Source organism: Podarcis filfolensis, assembly GCF_964270895.1.
Source record: "Podarcis filfolensis genome assembly, chromosome: 2".
NCBI lineage: Eukaryota > Metazoa > Chordata > Lepidosauria > Squamata > Lacertidae > Podarcis > Podarcis filfolensis.
Window position 1 is genome coordinate 14,025,679 of NC_139605.1, and position 21,910 is coordinate 14,047,588.

Here is a 21,910-nt window from a genome sequence, read left to right on the forward strand (position 1 = left end):
AAGCACGTCAAAGTGCAAGTAGATAAATAGGAACCGCTCCGGCGGGAAGGTAAACGGCGTTTCCATGCGCTGCTCTGGTTTGCCAGAAGCGGCTTAGTCATGCTGGCCACATGACCCAGAAGCTGTACGCCGGCTCCCTCGGCCAATAAAGCGAGATGAGCACCACAACCCTAGAGTCGGCCACGACTGGACCTAATGGTCAGGGGTCCCTTTACCTTTACCTTATGTTACCAGTAATAAATTTGTATATGTTTATTCAAAACCTGCCAAGGAGTCCAGCTCAGAGGCCCTGAGGATCATCTAGTCTAGGGTTGCCATCTTTCAAAAAGCTCTATTAGGAAGACCCCCAAATTGTTGAGCCTTTTATAAAAAGAAAACCACCAGAACTGCTGAGCCGCTTTTCGAATGGCTTGCCTAACGTCCGGCAAAATCCGGCAGCCCTCTGTTTGAAGTAGTTTGGAGAGCCTAGCTGTTGTGCCGGGATCTTCGTCACAAATAGTAGTACCACCAGGACTCGTGTGTGTGTGTGTGTGTGTGTGTGTGTGTGTGTTTACATGCACCCACCCACTGCCGCGAGTGGATCCCTCTCCCGCTTGCTCCAAATACCTTGCTCTCTGACTCACTTTGCCCTTGTGGTTATTCTCTGCCTCGGACGATCATATGCCACTCAGAGGCAGGCTGTTTACTGCTGGGAGACCCACCCTAGCCTCAGGTGGGTGGGGCATGCATATATATAGCACAGATGAAATGAACCCCTTCACTGACTCATAGCCACTGGGATTGCTCCTCTTGGAAAATCTGCCATTCCCAACTCTTCTCAGCTCAGCAGCTACATGATGGCCAGACTCCTTGTCCTGTGTGTTGCAGTTCTTGCCTGCATCAGTATTGGTAAGCCAAACATCCAGCTTTATCCCTCTTCTTGTATATTTCCTAATGGATTTGTTTCTCATCTCTTTACCTCGCTGCCACCCCCAAAATCCTTTACTTTGTGGCTTGCCAGAATCCTTTTAACTAGGAACAATTCCTCATTCGACTGACCAAACTAGGAAATGTACCAGCAGGGAGAGCAAACTCATTGTTCTTGGTAGAAATAGTCTCATTAGGTGGGGGTTCAAAGGTATTGCCCTTTATATATTGGGGCAAGGGGTAACTGTCACCAAAGCTGTCATTCCCTTAGCTGCTGGATAAGAGAAGTAGAAAACTTCTACTTTTGTGGCAAACTATGTGTTTCCCACTATATCTGACCTGGATAAAGAAATAAGTTGTTTGTTTGTTTTTTTAAAAAATGGATGGATTGCAACAAAATGGGAAGGAAGGGAAAAGGTTGTTTTTTCTGTGCCAAATAAAGGCTTGACCTTTTTTTAAAACAACAACAAACCCTCCAAACTGGACAGCTCGAAGGAAGACAGGAAACAAGGGCGAAAAACCCCGCTACCTAAATAAACTTCACACCGGATTATTTGTGAGCATATGTACAATATTTTTGAATGCGATGTTGTGCAAATATTTTGTAAGTCGCTTTGCGAGCTCCTTGAGGCTATGAACTGGGATGGAAGTATTCTCAATAAATACATTAAAATAGCACTACATTGCAAACTAAAAGGGGGGGGGGGAATGGGCTCAGTGCCATCCCTTAGAAAACAAAAAGTCCCAGTCTCCTGGGTTTTGGCTAGTAAACAGCAATTCTAGCACCTCTTTTCCCGAATCTTATCTTTGTCAGCATGGTCTGCCTCCTCCTTATCTTTGAGTTGCCAGAGTTGTGCCCTGCAGATTTGTGGCTGTAACTGTTGTGCATCTCTCGAACTGGGTTCTAATCTACAAAAGCTTAAGCTACAGTATAAGCCAATGTTGTGATGTTGTCAGCTGCTGCCCCTGGGGTCACACTGGTGACAGAAGAGTGGGAGAGCTATATTTTGACCATAAACAAAAAAACAAAGAAATCTGTTATCCTTAAAGTTGCCACAAGACTCTCTCAGGGCAAAACTTTCTCACTTGTCAAGACTGATCAATCTGAAAGTCACCCAAGGTGGATTAAGATGGAGATACACGCATACAGATCTTTGGGTGGTATCCAAGTAAGCCTTGCTCAGAGTAAACCCTATTGATATTAATGCACATGACTCAGTTTTCTCCATTGGATGGGGTGGGTCTACTCTGAGTAAAACTTACTTGACTACCACCCATTCCCCCCCAAAATATATCCCAGTGGCCATTTGAAGAGGTGATTTGATTCGCTTTTTTTGCACAGGATATTGGCCCGAATATAAGCCACACCCAAATATAAGCCGCACCTTTGAAATTGGGGGGGGGGGCAAAGAAAGAAAAAATGCCTAAATATAAGCCACTCCATTCCTTGCTGCTCCTGGCTGCATACTGGGGGGGGGGGGAGCCGGGCTGCTTTGCCGACAGCCTTTCCCTTCCTCGCTCTCTCCCTTCCTGGCTTTGGGGGAGAGACGCATGGGGTGGGCGCCATTTTGCCATGCTCCTGGCGCTGTTTGCTCCGCGCCGTAAAGTCTTGAATATAAGCCGCACCTTAGCTTTTCATAGTCAGAATTTGGGGGGAAAGTGAGGCTTGCATTCAGGCCAATACGGTAGTTAAGTTGTGGGATTTGCTCCTGTAATAGGTAGTGGCGGCCCCTAACTTGGGTGGCCGTAAAAGAGGACCAGGCAAACTCATGGCAGTCGCTACCTACTAATCATGATGGCTGTGTTCTACCTCCATTGTCAGAGCTGGAATGCACAGCTGCTTGGGAATCACTGGTGTGGACTGAGCACTCTTGCACCCAGCTCTTGCACGCGGGCTTCCCATAGACATCTGGTTGCCCACCGAGAGAAGAGGATGCTGAAAAGACATGAGCCCCCTTTGACCTTTGATCCAGCAGAGCTCTTCTTGTGTTCTTATGCCCCTCTGGCCATTTGGGGGTGGTCTCCAAAGACCACTTGCACAGGCAACCGATGACCTTACTGCAATGTGTCCCTATTGCAATTCAGAAAAAAACCAAGGCATCCCAATGTTCCCTACGTCATTCATTTTTGCAAGTCCTGTGTGTGTGTTTTGTTTTTCCCTATTGGGATCACCCCCAAACCTCCATATTTCTACTGTGCCAAATACCTTATTTTTCCGTGCATAACACGCCCCTGTGTATAAGATGCCCCCTATTTGGGGGGACTCAAAATTAAGAAAAGGGGGGGTTGCCCAGCGTTGTTGAATCACTCGCACCACCGTCGTCGCTGGCAATCTCCTGCTCACAGCAGCAACCACTCATATATCCGTGTATAAGAAGACCCCAATTTTTAAGCATTATTCTAATGTACTAAAACCTCGTCTTTTACATGGAAAACTACAGGTCATTTGCCTCCCTGATGCTGCCTTGCCCCACCCTGCTTTTTAAGAGTCATGGCTTTGAAACTCTCTTTGAAACTGTTGAGAAAGCACGGGGAAATAAGTTAAGGAGCTTAAGGAGAAAGTGGACAGGTGGAGAGCTTGAAAGCATTGGACTTAAGATTGAACGGGGGGGAGTCATAATCATCTAACAAGTTTCTTTTTTAAAAAAGAGAAAAGAGGAATGCCACAGACAAGACAAAGGATATATTGTGGAGTCTCTAGAGAGGGTGGGGATCTTTAGAAACAGGCAAAACACCCATCAGGGATGGGTCAGGGATAGCTCTACTGTTTAAAGACTAGTTAACAAAATGCATATCCAAACATGAAGCATTCTAGTTCCTCTTCTTAAGACATCTATTTTTCCTTCCCCAACACCATTACTCACACCATGGTCAGCCAACTTGAGAAAAAAGAAGAAGAAGAAGAGTCGGAAAAAACCAGGGGATTTTTCTTCTTCCCCAAGCACTTATTTCTTCCTTTAACGATGGACGATGGTGTCTAAAAGTCTTGGGCCAACCTTAAGATTGCCAAACGTATTGCAGCATTGTGTAGGCAAGGCTTCCTCCCTGGAAGCAATCGTAAGTGGGTGTTGACGTTCCAGTAAAAACGACTAGCCCTTAGGGTGCCACACAAAACTTTTGGAACTGAGGGATATTCCACGCTTCGGCTTGCCCCGATTCTAGACAACGCAGGTCTGAGCGGTTTCCCACTTGAACCATTCCTTTCCGAGGGACATCTCGATTGTTACTTGCTCCGATCTGAGCACTAAATAGCCGTTTCCCCCTCAGGGGAAAGCAGTGGGATAAACGTTTCAGCCCACACCATTCCAGATTATGCTCTTGAGTTTTTATAGGTGTTTTGAAATACAGGGCTGAGAATGCATACCTTTGACAATTGTTTCCTTAGCACTTCAGTAAAAACAGGATAGTTTTTTGGTTTTTTTAAAACTCGCCCTCAGCATTCACATTTCTGCTGAAATTCAGAAGTTGGCCTCGTTTTTTTCTATTGGCAGATGTGAATTCAAAATTCTTTGTGAGGGAAAATAATAATAATAATAATAATAATAATAATAATAATAATAATAATAATGCATTATTTATACCCCGCCTATCTGGCTGGGTTTCCCCAGCCACTCTGGGCAGCTCCCAACAGAATATTAAAAACACAAGAAAACATCAGTCATTAAAAACGTCCCTAAACAGGGCTGCCTTCAGATGTCTTCTAAAAGTCAGATAGTTGTTTATTTCTTTCACATCTTGTGGGAGGGGCGTTCCACAGGGCGGGTGCCACTACCGAGAAGGCCCTCTGCCTGGTTCCGTGTAACATCACTTCTCACAGGGAGGGAACCGCCAGAAGGCCCTCAGAGCTGGACCTCAGTGTCTGGGCTGAACGATGGGGGTAGAGACGCTCCTTCAGGTAGTCTCATTCCATGATAGCTCTCTGCCCTACAGTGGAGGGCATGGATAAGGGAAATTTGGTAGACGGGTGGGTGGGTGAGAGCATTGTCAGTGTGGGTGCCTTGACAGTTGACTCTGAGAACGCAGGAAGGCCCAACAATCCTTACAATTCAAAGGTGTAGCAAAGGCTGTTATTTAGATGTTTGTATGTTGTATACTAGCATGAGTTTGACCAAACTGTGGGAGGCAGTGGAAGACAGGAGTGCCTGGTTTGCTCTGGCCCATGGGGTCACAAAGAGTTGGACACAACTAAATGACTAAACAACAAAACAACAAATGTTGTATATCTTGCTTATCTCCCTTCTCATAACACTAGAACTCACTGACAATGAACTCATTTAATGAAGATTAAGGTTGGCACTTCTTCACACAGTTGAACTTTGGGTTTTGCTCCCAAGAGACATGGTGATGGCCATAGACAGGATTCGGCAGATTCCTGGAAGATACAGCTATTAATGCCTCCTAGATCCAATACCTCTGTTCTTCCTACACTGTCTGCATGCCTCCCAACATTGTTGTTGTTGTTTAGTCGTTTAGTCATTTCCGACTCTCTCATGCTGATAGCTTCAAGAACACCGTCCAACCATCTCGTCCTCTGTCGTCCCCTTCTCCTTGTGCCCTCCATCTTTCCCAACATCAGGGTCTTTTCCAGGGAGTCTTCTCTTCTCATGAGGTGGCCAAAGTACTGGAGCCTCAGCTTCAGGATCTGTCCTTCCAGTGAGCACTCAGAGCTGATTTCCTTCAGAATGGAGAGGTTTGATCTTCTTGCAGTCCATGGGACTCTCAAGAGTCTCCTCCAGCATCTCCCAACATTAGTTGCTCAGAATTATAAGTGGGGAGAGCCTCATTTCTCTTCGGTTGACCACTGTGAGGTCAGGCTACAGGACTAAATGGGACTTTGGCCTAATCTCGTTGGGCTTCTCTTCCGTTCTTATGCCACGCAAAGTGGTTCGTGTCAGGAAGCAAAAGAACAAGGTGCAAATTTCGCAATTGCGAATGCGGGAAAGAAGCGATGGGTTGTATAACCAGCTAAGTCAAGGGTGCGGAACTGGATCCAGACAGCAAGCCAGAACCTGACATCCCCTAATACCTATGTTTGCCAGGCAGGGCCGCTTACCTGTCAATTGCCCAATATCACAATGAACTGTTTTCTTCTGCAGACCAATTTGAGTTCACCGCCCATTGTCTTGGGTTGGTGCGTCACTTAGTCCCCAGGGTCCCAAGGCATTGAAATCAGTAGATTTTTGTTAGTCACTAGCTGACGCCCATTGGTTTCAATAAGTTCATGACTTATTGTGTTACTGTCTTAAGAGAGCCAGTGTGGTGTAGTGGTTAAGAGCGATAGACTCGTAATCTGGGGAACTGGGTTCGCGTCTCCGCTCCTCCACATGCAGCTGCTGGGTGACCTTGGGCCAGTCACACTTCTTTGAAGTCTCTCAGCCCCACTCACCTCACAGAGTGTTTGTTGTGGGGGAGGAAGGGAAAGGAGAATGTTAGCCGCTTTGAGACTCCTTCAGGTAGTGATAAAGCGGGATATCAAATCCAAACTCTTCTTCTTCTTCTTCTTTAAGTACGTTTTCAAGGAAAGGGGAGTGGGGCTTCTATCACATCGCCATCACTGGGCAGACCTCCACCCACCACTGACAGCTTGTCCATCTTGTTGAGACGGATCGGTTGCTTATGGAATAGCTAGCAGGATCAGCAATTAAGAAAGGAAAGGAAGGAGAGGTTGCTAAGGTCACATTTAAGCAGAAACAGTGGCCCAGAAACCCCAACAAGAGGGGGTTCCATGGTTCTCAGAAGCCTTAAAACACAGGCAGAAATGCCTCCATATCTGACAAATTGGAAAATAATTAGGAAAGTGCTGTTGCTTTCAGGCTTCCCATAGGGGCGTCTGGTTTTACAATTCACATTGTAATTCTGGTTGAGAACAAGATGCTGGATCAGACGGGCTCCCCTTGGTTTGATCTATCAGGGTTCTTCTCCTTACCCTGCTTTCCTTGCAGGTAAAAATGTGAGCAAACAACCTCATCTATTCACAGTCTCATTTGTGTGTCTACTGGGGGATGTGCATCTCGTTACACCACCTGAGGCAAAACAGGAAGTGTCGTCTGTCCCTGCCACCACTGCCTGCACCACCTGCCCTCCACAGGTGGCAGAGAAGTGGCGCTGGTATCAGTGCCAATTTCAGGCAAGATCTCATCAAAATCTCAAGAGATCTTGTGGAGCGCACGAGATCTCACCTCAGATCGGTGCCAGCGCCACTTCTCTGCTGGTGGTAGAGGCGGCTGCTGGGATGGTTGCCTCACCTACCTAACAGCTGGCCCGGCCCTTGAGTATACTGGAATCTGCTGTCACGTCTTGGGCTGGTTGCTGTTGACTTCACAGTTATCTCTGTCTGCCACACAGATGGGTGATCATGGGATCAACTCAGCACACCTGTGGCTTAGAGATAAGCTGAGAGTCTGCATCATTGTTGACTTTCAGAGAGATTCAAAAAACATTCCTCTTTACCCAAAAAGATACCAATCCTGGCAACCCTGAGGAAATCGTTCTTAGAATGTTTTTAACTGTTTTTAGAATGTTTCGCTCCTTTTTTTTTTGTCAGAATGTTTTATTATCAAAGTGTTTTTTGCCCCCCTCCCACCCGCCCCTAGGCTCTTCCAGAAGGAAGAGCAGGATATAAATGGGAAAAGTCAATAAAAAGAAAATTTATACGTGTGCCCTGCCCTTAGGAGAAACCACAGGTGGGCACGCCCTAAGTACCAAAATGGGAAAAGATGTTTCCAGTAGGTTTCAACCAAGAGAAGAAAAACACCGTTTTGGAATTTATTAATGTAGAGACTGAGGTCGTGCTTTTCGACCGAAGTCATCACTGTGTTTGACAAGAGCTCAATGGGACTTATTGCCGGATAGGAATATGTGAGATTGCAGCCCTCCGTGTATCTGCATGGATATTATTGGTTTCCTCTGAGGCCCCTCTTCTGGTCCGCTTCACCTGTGGAGCTGAGGGAGAGGGTGATGAGAGAAAGAGCCTTTTCACTCATGACACCCTATTTTTGGAACAGTTATCTTACGTTGGCTTGCTTGGCCCAGTTCCTCAGCCTCCTGGCATTTTAACTACCAGATGAATACTTCCCTTCCCCCCTTTTCTCTTTTTGCCATGGCCTTTCAGATCTCCTGTTTTCAGATTTATACATTTAACCTAGCGCACGTTGCTTTGTTTTGTGTTGCTCTCTTGCTGTTTCCCCTGCCATTTCCTTAAACCAGCTATTTTGAGGCCCAGGATCAGGACAGAACACAAGAAGAACCCAATCGGGCCAGTGACCCGTCTAGTCCATAGCTGTCAATTTTTATTGCGAGGAATCCTATTCGGAATAAGGGAATTTCCCTTTAAAAAAGGGAAACTTTGACAGCTATGATCTAGTCCGAAATCCCATTTCCACAGTGGCCAACCAGTTGTCCAGGGAAAACCCACAGGCCACACAGGAGCGCAGGAATCATAGAATCGTAGGATTGGAAGGGACTCTGAGCATCAAGTCCAATCCCCCTGCAATGCAGGAATATGCCACTGTCCCATACAGGAATCGAACCTGCAACCTTGGTGTTACCAGCACCACGCTCTAACCTCTTGAACTCCCAGGCAACTGGTATTCAGAGGGGTATTCAGAGGCAGCATACAGCCACCCTGACCCACGAACTTGTCTAATCCCCTTGTCAAGACTTTTAACTTCTTAGCCAGAAATATAATAAATAAAACAAATATGTAGCCCTACTGGCTTACGTTAGGGATGAAATGTAGTGTTCATTCGATCTAGGTTTTCCTCCAAACAATATTGGGAACTGTAGTTTGCCCCCTCACAAAGCTACTGTCCCCTTCTGGCGGTTCCCTCATTGCGAGAAGCAAAGCTACAGGGAACCAGGCAGAGGGCCTTCTCGGTAGTGGCGCCCGCCCTGCGGAATGCCCTCCCATCAGATGTCAAAGTGATAAACAACTACCGGACATTTAGAAGACATCTGAAGGCAGCCCTGTCCAGGGAAGCTTTTAACGTGTGACATTGACAAGCCCCAGTTCCTAAGATTATTTGGGGGAAGCCGTGTGGTTTCAACATATGGCGGAGATGTGGCCCTAGACCAACGGTCTACCTTGGAAGTTTACCCTCCATGAGAAGATCGTTGCGGAAAGCTTGCACAACGTGACTGAAATTCCCTTGCGTGTGTGGCTGCTACAGAGGAATGTTATTGAGGGGTGGGAACAAGGCGTAGCCCCACAGCCTGGCCAAACTGTTGCCGCGCCTTAGAATACACCCCAGGGTCTCATTTAATCGCTCAGCGATTTCCCAGCCAAACCACAACACTTCCTTGGCAAAGAATGTAATCGAGGCTGAAAAGATTCCTTAAGGATGGAACATTGGAAGCCCACTGGTCTCGAGAGGCTGAATAATAATAATAATAATAATAATAATAATAATAATAATAATACCCGCTTTCCTCAGCCAGGCCCCTGCTCCAAAATGTCTTCTTCACATGGTCCACTTGAGTCATCACAATCTGTCCCCGCCTCTTAGGGCAGGAATTCCAAAACCGCTCTCACACAGAGAGAGTCGAGCACCTTCAAGAATGGTTTCACAACTTGTGGGAGTTCCCCCCACCCTCACAATAAATTGCAACCCTCCTTTGCTTTGCAACCCAAACATGTCTCAACCAGTTTCCTGCTTCACTTCCATGGGTCCCAGTATTGTCCAGCCAGGAACTGGTTGTTGATCAAAGGCTGCCGCCCTTACAGAGAAATCTGGAAATTTCCGCCTCGAGCTAATCTGGAGTGTTGCGGTTATTTTCCCGATGACTCAGAAACACACGGCACCCTCCCAGCCCTTCTTCGCCAGCATCCCTCCTGAGTGGAATTCTTTCAACTCGCTCGCATTTATCGGAGAAAGCCATTGCTAAAATCTTCCCCCGTTACTCATTTGCCACACCCCAAAACACGCTGCCTGTTATGCAAACCCTTTTGGCCGTTTTCCTCTGCCTTGCGGAGAATGGAAATAAAAAAAAGCTGGAAAGCCGTTTTCATAAATCACAAGAACAACTGGGCCGCAACGACCGCACTACAAAAAGAGAAAAGTGCAAGACTTAAACTGGTTATCAGGGAGGGGGAGGCGCTAACGTATGGCCAGATTTCATTAAAAATTGTAAGATTTGGCCTAAGAGGGGGCATCTAATCCATCATCTTCTCAGTGTGCCCAACCTGCTGCCAATGGGGAAAATGAAAGTAGCACATGAAAAACTGAATTTTTATCTGTTTCTGTGGCTGGCTTCTATGCAGTAACACCAAAACATGAAGGCAGTCTTTAAATATAGTTGTTATAACATTGAGGTTTTTTGGGGGGTCTTTTGGATGTCCTCTGGGTGACCCTGTCAGTCTAGCTGTCTCCTAAGCTTTGGTACCAGAGTTTGCTTTGTTGCATTAATGGCTCTAGCCAAATCTTTAAAGTGCCAGCAGCACTTCCCCAAACAGTTATTTTTTCCTCCTTGCGCCCTTCAGGGCAGGATGTACAGATACCGTAATTGCTATTTTCCTGCCTGAGCCTCTGTCCTATCTGTGTTCCTCTCTGTGAGCTTGCAAACGCTTGCTTGCCTTCACAATTCGAAGCAGTAAACGCTGCACCACACAATTTCTGTGCTCCAAATTGCCCTCTTGCTATTTAAAAACAAACCCAGGAACTGGTAGCGGATGCATCTGTTAGCAAATAATGTGTCGTTTGGGATTGGCCCCAGAACTACACCCTGTGAACACGGCCTCCAAATCTGATGTCTGTGCCAGGCTCAGCCGTGAGGAGAAACACAGTGGGGAAGGACCGGGAGTTTCCCAAACCACAGTGTGGCTTCTCAGTCTGTGGGAACCGGGGGCCAGGCAGGTGGATGCTTCCAGGTTGATTTCAGGAGCTTTACTTCTCTCTCGTTTCAAAGGCAGTGCTTTGTGTGGACAGGCGGAGTCCCCCAAACCCTGGGCGGCCCCCCCTCATGTGGAATAACGACTCAAGACAACGTGCTATGGGATTAAATTGGCCACAACTTTATTATATTTCAGATGTGGGTAGACCTTGGCTCAGGCATTGGGCGTTTATCCCTCCCAGTCCCCAGCTGGGGATCTAGGGAACATCAGGGTTATCCAGTGGGGGGGATGGGCCGGCTCTGGAGAACATATGTTTAAGCAGAGATAGCCACCCCTGTTACGCTGCCGTCGCAGGGGAGAGCAATGACGACCTCTCGGTATATGGTCAAAGCCTCCCCTCAAAAACCCCTTTAACGGGGAACCCTGGTATCACCGCCGCAAAGAGGAGGGGGCGTGGGTCACCGCTGCACGCCCCCCCCCATTCAGGAAGATAGACTAAAGGATTCCGCCCAAGGCCTGATACCGCCAAAGTTGTGACGTTTGGCTACGGGAAAGGCAAAACCTGCCAATGCAGGGGAATTCCTTTCCGGCCCTTCAACAGCGGCCCTGACGTAGCAGCACCTATGTACCTGTGGAGAAGAGGTTAACCTGCAAAAGAAGACTTAACTGAGAGGGAGGGCAGGGTGGGAGAAGCTCTGGAGCCAACTGAAGATTCCCAGGTAAGATCCTCCCTCTATTGTGTGGGCAGGTAGTCCCTCTCCTACCTGGCCTGGTCTCCTTGGCAACGCTTCAACAGGTGGGATTGGACAACTGACTGAGGTAGGCGGAGACCTCCAGGTATCCCACCTGGGGGAAGGCAAAGCCAAGCCTGTGCTAATGGAGCCACACAGGGTCCAGGGGCTGCGCGCGTCCACGCAAAGGGCGCCCCCCGTTTAATGTGAGGAGCGGTCATTCTGTTCTCTAACCAAATACAGTGGTACCTCAGGTTACATACGCTTCAGGTTACAGACTCCGCTAACCCAGAAATAGTATCTCGGGTTAAGAACTTTGCTTCAGGATGAGAACAGAAATTGTGCTCCGGCGGCGCGGCAGCAGGAGGTCCCATTAGCTAAAGTGGTGCTTCAGGTTAAGAACAGTTTCAGGTTAAGTACGGACCTCCAGAACGAATTAAGTATTTAACCTGAAGTACCACTGTAGTGTCTTGTCAGCAGGGATTATCTGGTATGCAAAAGGATTCTGATCTGCAGTGTGGGGAAAGGGACAGCAGGCAAGCAAATGTTATACTTCCCCTCCGGTCTGACTCAGAAAAGAGTTACCTTCGTGCAGGAATCCCTTCTTTCCCCACAAACGTTGCCATCACCACCCCTTTCAAGGATGCGGGCAAAGAGGGCATACTGTTCCAGTTTGCAGAAAACACACATTTTAGAGGCCCTGGGAAAGGTCTTGTTTTCCACGAAGGGCTGTGGTTTGGAGCGGAGCTGTTTTTTCCAGACTGGGCATCCGCTTCGTTCCTGTCTGCAATGTTTGCTTATTGCAGCAAAGCTCACCGCAGGCTGTTCGCTGGTCCTGTTTGTGTGCGCGCTTGAGATTATAGTGTCTTATTTGTGCGAGCCTTTGGCGGGGCATCGCTTGCTTATTTAAAAAAGCTGTGAATGCACATAATCCCGCTCTGCAAAACACCTAAGGCATGAAGGAATAGAGAGTTAAAGGGTGCAAAAATCACAGGCAATTTTGACTCATGTCCCTGTATCTCTGGGGACCAAATCCTACTTGTGGGATTATCTGTGAATCTTTTGTGACAGGTAGGTGTGCCTTTTTAAAATGCCTACATTTGGTGGTGCGTGCACCTTGATTTCCTCTTTTTTTCCTTATTTAAAAAGGTTTTATTAAAACTTATTCATAGTGCAATAAGGAAAAAGAAACTAATCCAAGTATAAACAAAAAGCAGAGAGAGAGAGAAAAGAAAACTCAGAGTACAGTGGTACCTCAGGTTACATACGCTTCAGGTTGCATACGCTTCAGGTTACAGACTCCGCTAATCCAGAAATAGTGCTTCAGGTTAAGAACTTTGCTTCAGGATGAGGACAGAAATCTTGCTCCGGCGGCGTGGCGGCAGCAGGAAGCCCCATTAGCTAAAGTGGTGCTTCAGGTTAAGAACAGTTTCAGGTTAAGTACGGACCTCCGGAACGAATTAAGTACTTAACCCGAGGTACCACTGTACTCTCTCAAGGGTAGCTCTTAACCAGGCATAGGCAAACTCAGCCCTCCAGATGCTTTGGGACTACAATTCCCATCATCCCTGACCACTGGTTCTGTTAGCTAGGGATGATGGGAGTTGTAATCCCAAAACATCTGGAGGGCCGAGTTTGCATATGCCTGCAATCTTAACCCTTTATTCACACAGAAAGTTGTGGACCCTCCCGACTCTAAACCTGGGAACTTTCCTTCCTCCTCCCAGTCTCTCAGCCTGGGACGTCTTCCCTGTATTTCCTGAAAAATGATAATATTTAGGAAGTCTATTCAGTCAAATGGGCTGGGTCCTTCAGTTCTTCAATGTAAAGATTAGAGAACCTAGGCAAGACCGTGCAAGTACATTTCTATGCTATTATTTTTTATTATTGCATATTATTATTATTATTATTATTATTATTATTGGGTTTATATTCTTTACTCAAAGGCACTCAAGGTGGCATGCATGGTTCTTGCCCTCCTCATTTCAGTCCCACAACCCAAAACGTAAGAAGAGTCTGATGGATCAGGCCTGTAGCCCATCTCGTCCAGTTTGCCTCTAAAGTTAACTATTTGTCCCGAAGCAACAATTTTCGCAACTTGGAATTAAGCCACAGCTCTAAAGGGAGACAAGCCCGTACAGCTGGAACAACTGCTTTTAAAGGTCTTGCATTAGCCCGCCTCTTACTGCGTCATTTTCTAATCCCATTGGCAGCAATGATGGAATTAAAAGATAGACTTTTTCGTAGCTTGCTAAATTGTCAAATGCCACCACAGTGACAGCATTCAAAGGCTGCGTTCGCCACAGAGATCTGCTGCTCTTTTAAAGGGGGAGGGGGCTATGAATCTCTAGCAGATATGGCTTTCTCCATATCTTAAGCAGAGTCGCCCCAAAATTTCACTTCAAACAAAATCTGAGGTGGATCTGAAGAGCCCTTCTCAGGCAAAGCTTCCAAAGGAATTTCAAGCAGAGCAAAAAGGACCTGGGCAAGATTAGGCACCCTCTCTAAAGACAGCCCTATCTGTTGTCTGGCGTAGGCTGATACGGACTGTGGTTCAAAATATCTTGAGGGCACCAGGTTGGTAGAGACAGTCAGGCGATCCAAATTTGTGATTTGGATCACAAATAGGGAGAGTGCTGTCACACTCATTTTATATATCATGGTTTTAACTGTATTTACAACATTTTGGAAACATCCGAAGGCAGCCATGGACAGTGGTACCTCGGGTTACAGACACTTCAGCTTACATACGCTTCAGGTTACAGACTCTGCTAACCCAGAAATAGTACCTTGGGTTAAGAACTTTGCTTCAGGGTGCGAACAGAAATCGCGCGGCGGCAGCAGGAGGCCCCATTAGCTAAAGCGGTACCTCAGGTTAAGAACAGTTTCAGGTTAAGAACGGACCTCCAGAACAAATTAAGTACCTAACCCGAGGTACCACTGTACAGTGGTACCTCAGGTTACATACGCTTCAGGTTACAGACGCTTCAGGTTACAGACTCCGCTAACCCAGAAATAGTACCTCGGGTTAAGAACTTTGCTTCAGGATGAGAACAGAAATCGTGCTCTGGTGGCGCGGCAGCAGCAGGAGGCCCCATTAGCTAAAGTGGTGCTTCAGGTTAAGAACAGATTCATGTTAAGAACGGACCTCCGAAACGAATTAAGTACTTAACCTGAGGTACCACTGTATAGGGAAGCTCTTTAAGGTTTAATGTTTCACTATGTTTTTATATATGCTAGAAGCCGCCCAGAGTAGCTGGGGCAACCCAGTCAGATGGGCAGGGTACAAACAATAAATCGTTATTATTGTTATAACTGTTTTGTATGTGTTATTATATTGTCACAAAAGTCGGGTGCCACTCCCATTCTCTACCAGAGAGGCCCAGGTTACTCCCAGCTTTTGAGGCCCCTAAGCATAGCTGTCAACTTTCCCCCTTTCTTGTGAGGAATCCTATTAGGAATAAGGGAATTTCCCTTAAAAAAAGGAAAACATTGACAGCTATGCCCCTAAGCATAATAAATATTAAAAGTGACAGCACATGAAACCAAAATAAAGCACTAGAATACAGTTATTTCTTAAGAAAGAAATGTTTTTCCAGCTGGGAGAGTATGCCACATTTTGGTCTGGTGCACCTAAAAAAAGAAATTGCAGACCTTCTTGAATGACAGAAAACCAAATCTGAGGTCCACCTTTCAGCTAGAGGCTTTCAGCGAAGGGCGCCCCCTGCCCCCCGCTAGCCCTGACCAGAGTCCTAAGACTTGTGCCCTAATGTCTGATCAGTAGAATTCTCAATTATATCTCTCACCTTTTAAAAATATATATTTCTCTGTGCTTCAGGATCTGCTCTGCAGTGTTTGAAATGTTCATTCACATTTCACGGAATGCCCTGCCATACATCCACCACCACCTGCCAAGCAGGAGAGGTCTGTGCTACCATCCGGGGAGCAGCAGGTAAAGATACTTCTTTAATTTCTCAGATTATTCTCTCCCCCCTCAAACACCACCCTTTTCCTACTTCTGTTCTCTGCCCTGCCGTCCCCCGTCCCCCAATGAGCCGTTCCTGGCATAATTTTTTCCCCTCCCTGAGAGAGCGTTTGGGCCGGTGAAAGAGTCACGCATGTGGAATAAATTACAGTGCTATTTAGACTCTAAATGCATAAGCCTGGCAAAAAAACTCTCCCATTTTCTTAAAGCTGCTCGGCCATCTTAAATCTGGCTGACTCAGATTCATTACAAAACACTGTTTATGTAAGGAAGATCCACCCGCTGAAGCCAGATAGATCCTAGTAAGCATGAGGCAGGGATGTGGTGCATAAGATTTGAAATATACTCGGAGTCGAGAGAGGATTTCATGCTCTTTATTCAGCTCATAGTGGTGAGGAGGAATGGATGTTCCCCCAAAATATCTGCTTTATGTACATTATTTACACAATGGGCCCCACGTGATTGGCTAATTCCGAGATTCTCCTGTAGGCCAATCAGGTTGTGGATTCACTTCCACTTGGAGCTGGATTGGGTGGCTCCTGCGGACCAATCATACTGCTGCATTGTTCTAGGACCAATCAGACTGCTGCATTTATTCTGCAACATGTTATTGCAAAATAATAGTGCATTAGCGACGGATATAGTCTGCTTTCATTTGTGCTGTAGTGAAACAGAAGTGTGAGGGGGAAATAGCCAGAACATTTGTGCGATGTCAGCGGGAAGTTACAGGATATGCACTGATTGGAAACGAAGCAGTGTGACCACCACAGTACTTTTGTGGGCACAAACAGCAGCGAAAGAGGGATTTTGTGCAACTGCCCCACTAGTGTTTTGATTGCAAATTATCATGAAGGCACAATTAAAAGGGTGTTTGGAGGAGCCTTTCAGGACTCTGTACAAGACAACGCTATCCCTATGAGTTGTTCATTGATTTTTATGGTTAGTGCTGTTTTTCCTTTTGTTATTTTTCTGAATGGTGCCATGGCCTATGGCTAGCGCAATAAAAGTCTATGATGATGATGAGTTGTTTGTTTTGTGCTGCAGTGGCCATCTCCCTTTTCTCCCCGCCCCCCGCCCCCCATGACATACGCAGACCAGGATGGCTCAGGAGTGCCAACTTGGCCCCACAACTGTGGGTGCCATGCAGCGTGCATGCCCCTGGTGCTGAAATTTGTGGGTGCCCGGCCCCTTCATGGGGAATCTTGTGGGTGCTTGGCACCCAGGGCCTCAGGGAATTGGCACCTATGCTCAGGCAGATGGGAAGGAATTGTGGTCCAAAAACATCTAGAAGGCATCAGATTAGAAAAAGCTGGTCTACGGTGACCGTGGACTCATGATCTCTTCTTGCCCCCTGCTTCCCCCCAGGAAACCTGTTCTTTACCACGGAATCGGAGCAAACATCAATCGAGTTTTCTGCGAATAGACATTTGCTCTGATTCTGCAGTAAAGAGGGGTTTCCTGGGGGGAAGCAGCGAGGCAAACAGAAAAGCACTAGGACCCCCTGCGCAGAAGGACAATTCCTGCATTGAAGGGGGTTGGACTAGATGACCATAGGGGTCCCTTCCAACTCTACGATTCTATGATTCTAAGTGGAAAACCGCTTGAATCCATGCTTTGTAGGCACAGGACCAAGGCTTGCCCAAGATATTTTGACGCTTGAGGTGAACCACAAAATGGCGTGTGTGTGTGTGTGTGTGCGCGCACACACACACACAGCCAGGAAGGAAGGTGTGAGTGAAGATGTACATCAGGAACAAGGGAGGAATCGAATCAACCTTACCTGTTGGTTGAATTGGGAATCAAAGGCTGTTGCGGCGGAAAGAGGCCCTCTCTGAATCAGGCTGGCTGGGTGCAAAGCCCAAGAAGCCCCAGAGGGCAGCTTTCCTCCCTGGGAGGAGACCAGTAGAGTCCCCTATTCACCAAGAAGCTGCTGTAGAGGTGGCATAGCTGGGGTTGCTGAGGAGGTGGCAGATCTGGCCTCTAACTCGCATGCTCGTGCAGCGGCAGATGCATTCCTTGGAGACTGGATCTGCTGTCCCCCTATGGATTCTGCCATCTGAGGCGGCCGCTTCACCTTGGCTCTGTTGGATGCGTCCAAGGAAATGGGGGCAATTCACAAGCCCCCAGCTGGCTCCAGCCCACCAGCCGGCAGCCAGGCGATCTCCGGTCCTTGGCACAGCATAAAACAACGACTGGGGAAACCCAGCCAGATGGGCGGGGTACAAATAATAAATAATAATAATTATTATTATATTCACAAGGGCAGAAAGAGGCATATGTAAAGCATATTTACAAGCAGTTTATTCAGGACAAAGGAAAAACATGACTTCTCCCTTTCACGTCCAAGCAAGCAGCATGAGCAAAAGCTATACACAAATGGAAGTTCCCAGCAAGCTGTGCTGGAAAGTAAACAGGCATGTGACACACAACAGCCTGTTCCTCTTAAGGTGGAATGGAATATCTTAACAGCCTCATGTGTGAGCCGGCCCTGCACGGGACAAGCGAGGTGCAGACGAGCCTTACCTGGGAAGCAATGCCTCGCCAAACCACATTCAGCTCCCTTAAATATTATGATCTGGTCTTTCTCGGGCAAAACCTTTCAAGGGCTGCCATATGTCCAGGTTTTCCCGGACGCATCTGGGAACTGGGCTGCCCAAACTGCATCCAGGCACATTTTCGTTGAGTTGAAATGCTCCCCAAAACAAAGCTCAACAACTTCACTGCCCCCCACCCCCCAGCAAGCTCAACAACCTTAACAAAAAAAGAGCTTTGTCCAGATTTTCACTTTTGGGAATATGGCAAGCTTACTTTCCTGCATTCGCTAAACACACAAAGGGTCCCACATGCCAAAATGTTTGTCTTCCTCAACTAGGGCACCCTCCAGATGTTGTTGGGCCAAAGCTCACCATCCTCCCTAACCCATAGCTGCCAACGTTTTTCTTTTTTTAAAGGAAATTCCCTTATTCCGAATAGGATTCCTCGCAAGAAAGGGGAAAAGTTGACAGCTATGCCCTAACCATTAGCCATGCTGGCCTTAGGCGACGGAAGCAGAGAAGCTTCCAACATGTGAGGTTCAATGAAATGCACCTTATTCATTGCCTTTTGTTTGTTTGTTGTTCCTTGCTGCAGCTGGCCAGAAGCTTATCGTGAAGAGGAACTGCGTCGCTAGCGAGAAATGCAACAAGAACGAAACTGAAAGTTACTTGGGCCTTAAGTACACCACCACTTACTACTGCTGTGAAGGCGATTTCTGCAACTCGGCTGCCACCCTTCCCACCAGCCATCTCTCCCTGCCAATGGCTCTGGCTATGCTGGGCATCTGGCTCATTCGCCTCCTCTAAGCCCTCTCCTGAGGAGGAGGAGGAAGCAGCAGCAATTTCTACAGGATAGCAAAAAAAAGGCCCCCAAATAATAATCATCCAATCATACCGAACACTATTTCAAGTAGATTTACCCCTTTCTTCCTTCATTTTGTTTCTCTATACTTTAAAAAAAGGCACTTGTTAATGAATCGTGGGCTGTGATTTTCTGCTCCCTATCTCAAATAACAAGAACCACGTGCAAGTGGGTAAGGTTACAGGCTGGAAGGGAGAGACTAGGGCCATGTTAGGAGAAGAAAACTGCCTTGCCTTGCCTGCCAACGCTTTACCCATCCACTTTGTTATTTCATCGCGAGAAGATGCAGAGGCGGCACTTTATTATATGTTTTGCTGCACATCTGCGCCAGGTGCGTGGCGGAATTCTCCTTACCATTTGACAGGAAGACACAAAGCCTCGTTACGGGTCATTTTTAACCACACATTTCAAGCTGACAAGCGGTTAAATAAAATTCTTGTAACCGCATGGCAGTTTGCTTGTTCACCTTGGGCACAAGTACAAGTTGTCTGTGCACTTGCGTTGTGTATAAAAGAGTGGATATGAATTTTGATTTGTACAGCTCAGCTGTTGTGTACTGGTCGAACGTTGCGTGTGAATAAATATATCCACGTACAGCTCAACCCTCACTGAATGAAGCATGTAAATACCCCTAAGGATGGCACAGAGAATGGTTGCGGACAACCTTTTTACCTCACATCTAACTCCTGGTGTGTGGTAAAGTTCTGCTTACCGCCTGACAGAATAATACAGAAAATGGTTGGAGATTATCAACGTGCCACACATTTCGCCACACCTGGGCCCATGGTAAAAATTATTCCTGTCCTTGGCGGGATGATACAGATGAAGAAGCTACCTCAGGGTGACAGCGTTCGCCCTGAGGTAGTTTGTCAGATCATCCGGGTGGCTTTAGACAATTGGATAACACGTGGCATTGTGACAGAGTCAATGGCCGATAAACTGGTTGCCTCCATCCACTCCCTGTCTGAACTTTTTCCAGGTCTGGCAGTACCCATTTTAGGAGCCCACAGAGTGTGAAAGTGCCAGGGAGTCCCTTGTGCTTTTTTGCACAAAATTGCTGAGCACGGGATCTACCTAGACCACAGGCCGTGCTCCTGATGTTCATCTTTTGCTTGGGGCCCATAAAAACCCGAGACTGGACCTGGTTTTATCCCTCATCCTCCCTTTCCATCTTCTTTGTATTTTCCCTTATTCCTTGTTTCTTTCTCTTGTTCCATTTTCACGCATTCTTGTCCAGTGCCTTTCTTTCTTTTTACAGATACACTTTCACCTCAGGCTTTCTTTTTGTCACCTGTTCTTGGGCCTTTTCAACCATTTACACTCCGTTCCACATTCTGCTTTGACCGCACCGCTCTCTCTCTCTCTCGTTCTTCCTTTTTTTGATTGTTGTTAATGGACTCTTTATAAGCTCTTTCATTTTATAGCCGCCTAGGGCAGCAAAAGGGATGTTGTGCTCCCCTCACAACTGTCTGCGGTCTCTTTGTCACATGAATCACCCAGAATATGGTTATTCATAACCACTCCTTCCCTCTCAACATGGCTGTGGGATTCATCACATATTTTTTTGACTCTCCCCTGACTTCTCCTGATGACAACAGCGTGTCAATGAGGGAGAAAGATGGAGGGAGATCTCAGAGGACAATTAAACCCTCCTCCCCTCTCCTCACAAAAAATGCGCTTTTACAACATGGGTAGTGTCCAAGTGCCCATCTACACAAAGAGGGGGGAAAGAAACCCTGACAAAACCTATTCGAGCTGCAACCACAGCGATGGGCTTACAGCTCCACATTTTGCCTGCCCCAGGAGTAAGCACCTGGGGACTGGCGTGTCCATTAGCGCACACCTGCAAACATCCAGCTGTGCAATTGCAGCTGCACTGTGCACACACATCTGGAGGCAGAAGTGGACTTAGTTCCCACAACACACACTTTGAGCTTGTCCACACTTCTGCCGGTGCCACTACTTCCCCACGGGGAAACCCAGTCTTTACGGCTGAATTGGTGCAAACGTCAATCGGGTTTTCCTGAGGAAAGCCAGATGGGGGAAATGGAAAACTTCTCGGCCCTTGGTTTCTACGCACAGGACAAGCAGAAGTATAGACAAGCCCTTTGCCTACTTACGTTACAAGTGTCAGAAGGGAGAGCTGTGTGTAGTCGCGTTCTCGACAGTTCAAGGCCACACTTTTATTGCTGATATTTGCCTCCAGCTTCATAATTTCAGGAATCGTTTCCCTGCCTTTTCTGTTTCCCTTCACACCTTGCATGTGGACTTTCTGAAATCGTCTGGAAACAGGATGCTGGATTAAAATGGACCCTTTGGGTTGATCCAGTAACGTTCTCCTCCTGCCTTTTAGCTTCTCAAAAACTGCATTTTTTTTGTCCACAAGACATATATTTCATGCCAGCCACATAATCAAAGATTTGGAGATAGGAGTTCACAAATATCCAGACAATGCAGGGCGTTGAATTAGGTAGGGAAATGGGTTTCGTAATTCATGTAGCAGGGGAAGAATGTACTTTGGCGATGTTTTTTTAAAAAAATCTAAAGTTGCTTTCCATGTGCAGATCCAAGCACGTTGATTGTTTGAAGAGGATTGTTTTCCCTTCCAAAGTGTGTGTTAATTATAATTAAAGTGCCTTAAATCACATATTTCTGTTTTCTCACTAGCAAAGAAGAGCTCAAATTATTATTCATGAAAAAAATGCTTTTTTTTAGAAGAGAGGAATTTGATACTAGAGTTTTAATATTTGTTTATGAGGGCAGCAGGGAGGAGAGCCATTCCCAATAGCAGGTGCGACCACATTTTGGTTTCCACATGCAAAACCAAAAACGTGAGGAGGTTCCCCTCCCCCTCGCCGCCTCGCTTCCTTGACTTTCTTATGGTTCCAAACAGCAACTTTTATTGTATCAAAATAAATATGATTCCTCCATATCTGAGTTTGATTCCTTTGTCCTTTTTCTCATTCCAACCATGGGCATAGCCAAGGTTTTTGTTGGGGGGGGAGGCTTTTGTTAGGGGTGCAGAACCTCATATTTGTATTGATTTAGGGAGAGCAGCTGCAA

General features: G+C 46.7%; 1 protein-coding gene across 1 annotated transcript; it reads left to right on the plus strand.

Moving 5' to 3' along the window:
* The first annotated feature begins 611 nt into the window (after window positions 1-611).
* LOC310757307 (sperm acrosome membrane-associated protein 4-like) lies at window positions 612-21,779 on the plus strand. Its single transcript, XM_083602626.1, has 3 exons — window positions 612-888; window positions 15,305-15,418; window positions 18,581-21,779. The coding sequence occupies exons 1-3, from the start codon at window positions 834-836 to the stop codon at window positions 18,790-18,792; spliced, it is 381 nt and encodes a 126-aa protein (XP_083458752.1). The 5' UTR covers window positions 612-833; the 3' UTR covers window positions 18,793-21,779.
* Window positions 21,780-21,910: the final 131 nt, after the last annotated feature.

Excerpts from the sequence above, each read along its gene's own strand:
- LOC310757307 (XM_083602626.1), top strand. The coding sequence starts at position 834 with ATGATGGCCAGACTCCTTGTCCTGTGTGTTGCAGTTCTTGCCTGCATC. Across the intron at positions 889-15,304 it reads TCTTGCCTGCATCAGTATTG|GATCTGCTCTGCAGTGTTTG; the intron begins GTAAGCCAAACA and ends TCTGTGCTTCAG. Across the intron at positions 15,419-18,580 it reads TACCATCCGGGGAGCAGCAG|CTGGCCAGAAGCTTATCGTG; the intron begins GTAAAGATACTT and ends TCCTTGCTGCAG.